Source organism: Conger conger, chromosome 10 (genome assembly GCF_963514075.1).
Source record: "Conger conger chromosome 10, fConCon1.1, whole genome shotgun sequence".
Lineage (NCBI taxonomy): Eukaryota > Metazoa > Chordata > Actinopteri > Anguilliformes > Congridae > Conger > Conger conger.
This window is the reverse complement of record NC_083769.1, coordinates 47465090-47471194: the sequence shown is the minus strand read 5'-3', so window position 1 is coordinate 47471194 and position 6105 is coordinate 47465090. Positions and strand designations below refer to the sequence as shown.

At 50.0% G+C, this 6105-nt stretch overlaps 1 protein-coding gene across 1 annotated transcript in view; it reads right to left on the bottom strand.

Annotated features, from left to right (window-relative positions):
• Positions 1 to 1167: 1167 nt before the first annotated feature.
• Positions 1168 to 6105, bottom strand: part of LOC133139584 (draxin-A-like) — a 10556-nt gene continuing 5618 nt past the window's right edge. The window contains exons 3-6 of the mRNA XM_061259157.1: positions 5138 to 5264; positions 3939 to 4031; positions 2989 to 3078; positions 1168 to 2085 (exon numbers count right to left, since the gene is read on the bottom strand). Of these exons, the coding sequence (XP_061115141.1) occupies positions 1973 to 2085; positions 2989 to 3078; positions 3939 to 4031; positions 5138 to 5264 (423 nt within the window). The 3' untranslated portion in view covers positions 1168 to 1972. The remainder of the gene's footprint in view (positions 2086 to 2988; positions 3079 to 3938; positions 4032 to 5137; positions 5265 to 6105) is intronic.

The following is a 6105-nucleotide window of genomic DNA, read 5'->3' as shown; positions in this document are numbered from 1 at the left end:
CAGTCATTTTTGCAATATGGTGACTTCAGTTGCCTGAAATCGCACAAATTGCACTTTTTTATGTCGGGGGGGGGGGCCATCTTGAGTAGATCGATAAAACGACGGCGATGGCCTGTTCCCATGGGAACACGCTTGACGGGCTGAGCCCCGGAGACGAGTCAAACATCCTCACTCCCAACGCTAACAACGCTAACAACGCTAACAACGCTGGAAACGCCGCTAAATCGATTCCACGTGCGCGGCGAATCGAAGCTTCTCTGTCCTGCCGGCGTCGTGCGAGCCACAGGGCGCGTGGTGTACACATCTGCTGACACCCCTGACACCGACACCAGCGCTCAGCCGGAGGCTCCCCCCCCCCTCAAAACAGCCCCCGCACCATAACCCTCCCTCCTGGAAGAGCTCCAGCTCTGTGCTGAGAACCAAACGGCAGCAGTCACTGGACTGCAATCTGACATTCCCTGGCTCAGAAGACGCGCATATTAATCAAGTACACCGACCGGCACATTAATTAATGGCGTAATTAATTAACCGCAGTAACTAAGCCCCTTTAAACTATATTAGCGTTGGCTGGTGAAGGATAAGGGAGGAGAGACAATGACTCATCCCCACCCACCCACTGGGCGTTGTGCCGGGGCTATTTTGGACCAGAACTCTCACAGACCAGCAGTCGGAGAAGGGGGGGGATTTATTTAGAAAGGTAAACTGGGGCATGCTTAGATCTGAGGCAGAGTTGCAATTTTTCCCAGGACACTTGGGAACCAAAAGCTCTTAGCTACAAGTGTCACTGGGATTTTTTTTAAAGGGCACACTGAGGGAAGACCGTGGTGGTCTAGAAAACAGCCTCCCAACTACTCTGTCTTCAAAACATGTACTGGCGACTAGACATACCGCCTACTGTTTAGTGCGTATTTTTAGTACACAACGGGCAATGAGCAAAATATGTCCTCCATACTATTTTCCAAGAGTACTATGGAAGTGTCGTAAGACAGCCTGCCCTTGTAGCAAAAAAGCTCACTATAAGCTTACAGCACACGTCGCCAAAGTGCTACGCCACACTGCAATCAGAAATAGCCTTTTGTGAGTAAGAACCTTCCTCTGCATAATTAGCGCTCGGTTAATGCTCCTCTGAGGACAAATAAACGTCAAATAAATGCCTCAAGTCAAGCAAAGTGTTGAGCCGGGTTTAATGATGAAACCAAAGCTGAAAACGAAGCATCACTCTTTTTTTTTATTTTTTTTTCTGGGAGATGAAATGTTTTTGCGGTGAGAACTCTTGACTTAATCCACAGGAGCCCAGGGGTGAGTATCACAAAGCAGGATAACTGAGCTAGCTGGGTAAGTTTCTGCATCAGCCCGTGTTCCAGTTTTGCAAGGGTTTCCGGGTACTTACTCGGTTAGCCAGCTGAGTAAGCGTGCTTTGTGACAGACCCTGCCGGTGACAGAATGACCACAGGGACGATGATGTCATCTCAAACAGAACAGCTCTCAGATGCACAGACGAGGGGTCACCGATAAGGACTGGACCCCCACGATCACATGACACATTTTTACATTTCCTTTTTCCCCCTTTCACTCCCGTTAGGCCTTCAAAGTCCAGCTTTTGCATTGCACGAATAAAACATACACAACAAAGCAACATTATTTTTTTGTTAAAATTATGAAAACCTGTATGCAGCACTGGTATTTTAAATATCAACACATTATTGAAACATGTAAAAAAAAAAAGAAAAAAAAAAAAGAAACTAACAAAGACAAAGCAAATATGAAACAGATCCTTGTTAACGTATTTATGTACACACGTCAGGGTTTGTTGCCAGGTTACAAAAAAAACTAAATCCATACAGATATCCAATGGCGTTTGCCTTGACGTGACGTTATTCCCCCAAACACGAAAGGGAGGTTCAGGGGATACAGACAGTAGTCCGGGGGGGTGGGGGGGTTTGGGTATGGTGGGGGGTACCCCGTACGCCCCTCAGATGGTGATGAACGCCCCCTGCTCACTGTTGGCGGACTCAGGCTCCACACAGCGGCCCTTCCGCCTGGTCACCCTCCGGTTCCGGTGAAATTTGGCGTAGCAGCGGAACCCTGGGATGGGCGAGAGAGAGCACGGTCAGGCCTCCGAATTCAAACTCATGTCACTCCATAATGTTAACGGCATTTGGCAGACGCTCTCATCCAGAGCGACGTACAGTTGATTAGACTGAGCAGGAGACAATCCTCCCCTGGAGCAATGCAGGGTTAAGGGCCTTGCTCAAGGGCCCAACGGCTATGCGGATCTTATTGTGGCTACACCGGGATTAGAACCACCGACCTTGTGGGTCCCAGTCATTCACCTTAACCACTACGCTACAGGCCGCCCATGAACACCATTATATTACCACTGTTTCTGCTGCTTCACTGGGAAGACTTTATGAGCCGTGACTGTACATGTGGGGGGGTTATAGGGTACACTCTAGGCAAAATTGGCTCAGATGGTAAAACCAGTAGTCTGGCAGGGTTGCTAGTTCAATCCCACCCTGGGTGCGTCAAATTGCTTCTGAGTAAGACACCTAACCCCCCAATTGCTCCTGATGAGCTGGTTGGTGTCTTGCATGGCAGCCAATTGCCGTTGGTGTGTGTGTGTGTGTGTGTGTGCGTTTGTGTGTGTATGACTGGGTGAATGAGAAGCATCAATTGTACAGCGCTTTGGATAAAGGCGTGATATAAATCCCAACCATTTTCCATTTACTTGGGCAGGTCTAAGAGAGATTTTTGGAGCTAGAGGGTATATTGGGAGACATACAGTATGGTACATACTCATGGTTCACAGTTGTATTGAAAAGCATTGCCTTGACAGTGACCCTCAGTTAAAAGAAACATAACGAATAATGCGTTTTTTTTTGCAATGGCAGTTTCTGGATTAATTTCTCTGAATACAAATGCTGTTCAGAAATACAGACAAAGTCGCAAAGAGGGGGCACAGGTTAAGACTCAGAGACTCGCCCTCACCTTCTTCACACATGCAGTCGTCGTAGCACTTGTTGTTCAGTCCTCGATTGTGTGGCTTGCACTCGTGCTGCCTCAGGTCACAGCAGGAGCCTGGGGGGGGAGGGGGGAGAGACCGTGAGCTGGGTGAGAGGCAGGGGGCTTCAGCCCATGGCCAGGAGAGAGCAGGGAGGGAGGGAGAGAACAAGGGAGTGCAGGGGAGTGCAGGAGAGTGAGGGAGAGAGCAAGGGGGGAGGGAGAGAGCAGGAGCGTGAGGGGGAGAGCAGGGGAGAACAGGGGAGTGCAGGACAGTGAGGCAGAGAGCAGGGGAGAACAGGGGAGTGCAGGAGAGTGAGGCAGAGAGCAGGGGAGAACAGGGGAGTGCAGGAGAGTGAGGGAGAGAGCAGGGAGGGAGGGTCTCTGGGAGAGAGCAGGAGAGTGAGGGTCTCTGGGAGAGAGCAGGAGAGTGAGGGTCTCTGGGAGAGAGTAGGAGAGTGAGGGTCTCTGGGGGAGTGCAGGAGAGTGAGGGAGAGAGCAGGGAGGGAGGGTCTCTGGGAGAGAGCAGGAGAGTGAGGGTCTCTGGGAGAGAGCAGGAGAGTGAGGGTCTCTGGGAGAGAGCAGGAGAGTGAGGGTCTCTGGGAGAGAGCAGGAGAGTGAGGGTCTCTGGGAGAGAGCAGGAGAGTGAGGGTCTCTGGGAGAGAGCAGGAGAGTGAGGGTCTCTGGGAGAGAGTAGGAGAGTGAGGGTCTCTGGGGGAGAGCAGGAGAGTGAGGGTCTCTGGGAGTGAGTAGGAGAGTGAGGGTCTCTGGGAGAGAGTAGGAGAGTGAGGGTCTCTGGGAGAGAGTAGGAGAGTGAGGGTCTCTGGGAGAGAGTGGGGGAGTGAGGGTCTCTGGGAGAGAGTGGGGGAGTGCGGGTCTCTGGGAGAGAGTGGGGGAGTGAGGGTGGTTTCTGGCAGAGAGCTGGGGAGTTCACGCACCAGGGAGGCAGTCCAGGTGATGGTCACATGGCTCTAACATCTCTGCCTCCACCGTCATGTTCCCGCTACTCATGTTCTTACTGCGCCGCTTGTCTGCAGAACACACACACACACGCACACACACACACACATGCACACACGTACACACACACACACACACACACACACACGTACACACACACACACACACGTGCACACACACGCACACACACACACACGTGCACACACACACGTACACACACACACGTACACACACACACACAACCACACACACACACACACACGTGCACACACACACGTACACACACACACACACACACACACGTGCACACACACACACACACCCTTATTTAGAGTCTAACAGTTCACATTTTTACTTACTTTCAAGGTAGATAGATAACTGATTATTTGCTCAACTAATTCAGGTTAACATTACATTACATTACATTAATGGCATTTGGCAGACGCTCTAAACCAGAGCGACGTACAACAAAGTGCATACCCATAACCAGGGATAAGTTCGCTGAAAGACCCTAGAGGGAAGTACAATTTCAACTGCAAAGGTTATAATTATTTACTAATAGGCACACCGGCAGTTCCCTGTCTGGGATGTAACATGCAAACTCTTATGAAAGTAGTTCCCTCACTACTTGCTTCTGTTTGACCACAGTGCCACCATTTCTGGCTGCTGCACTAACGGCCTGAAATGGAAGGCTCACTGCTGTAAAATCCAGCCTGACCAGTTTGAAAATTGAGCTGGCCATAAGCTGGTCTCCCTGGGTATGAGCTGGTCAACCAGCTACTGCTGGTAGCTTTTTTCAAAACATAGTTTGAGCTGGTCAAAACATGTCGAGCTGGGAGTTGGTCTGCACTGGTCAACTAGCTAAACCATGTTGAGCTGGGAGCTGGTCTGAACTGGTCAACCAGCTAAACCATGTTGAGCTGGGAGCTGGTCTGAACTGATAAACTAGCTGAACCATGTTGAGCTGGGAGCTGGTCTGAACTGATCAACCAGCTAAACCATGTTGAGCTGGGAGCTGGTCTGAGCTGGTCAACCATAATGACTAGCCTATTCATCCAAACAGACTCCTACTGATGAGCTATTTTCCTCACCACTGTTTGACTGCAGTTCATCTGGTCAACCAGCTACCCGTTTGTTTCAAAACCTAGCTTGAGCGTTTTTTTCCCAGCGGGGTCACCTTTCTTCCGGGATGAGGGCCAGGTGTCGGCCGGCTTCATGTCCTCGTAGTCGGTCCAGTCGAAGAGCGCCATGTCCAGAGTGGGCATCACCTCTCCCTGGGCCTTCCCCCGCCCGTGATGCGGCCGCTGAAACCCCACACAAACACAAACAACTGACTCGCCAACGCCATCACACCTTCAGCCATTACTCAACCAGAGGCCCCCCACAGATGGCAGACCACCGCCTCACTGCTGCCACCTGGTGGTGAAGCCCAGTGCCAACCGGTGGATGTGGCAACTCCCTGCACTTGTACAGAACCATCTGCTGGTGAATTCAGTTGAGGTTTGCTACTTCAAGGGAGCAAGATGGTTGAGGGATGGAGAAGGATATTTCTGGGTGCTTTTTTTTAATACCACAAAAGCAATCCAAAACATTCTTCTGTGTAATATAACATATTGGTCCGATAAATATCCTGGATCCATTCCAAGCCACTCTCTAAATCTCACTCTCAAAAATATTATTTTTTATTTACTCTATACTATATATCTATAGTGAATATGAGATAATTATTTTATAAATTAGGCCTACATCTGAAGGAATATTTAAGAATATAAAATAATAATACTATGGTAAAATATTGATATATATTTATTTAGTTCTGTGAGGAAAAATCACAGACAGCTGTATACTGTCCATACTGTCCATTAACTGATGCAAAACTGTCCCGGCCGCCCCTGGAAATGAACGCCTTCGACCCGCATCGGAACTGGAACAATGCAGCGACGGCGGACCCGCGAATTAATGCGACAGCTGGGCCGTTAATAGCCAGCTTCTGCAGACGGGCATCTGTTCGCAAGTTCGAGTGAAAGGTGTCGCCGCTCCCGCGCCAGAAACAGGTTCCGCTAATCTGCAAATCAGACCTACGAGTGTGACTGTCTCACTTGGGGAGAGAGGGGGGCGGGGGGGGGAAGCAGAAGCTGATAATTA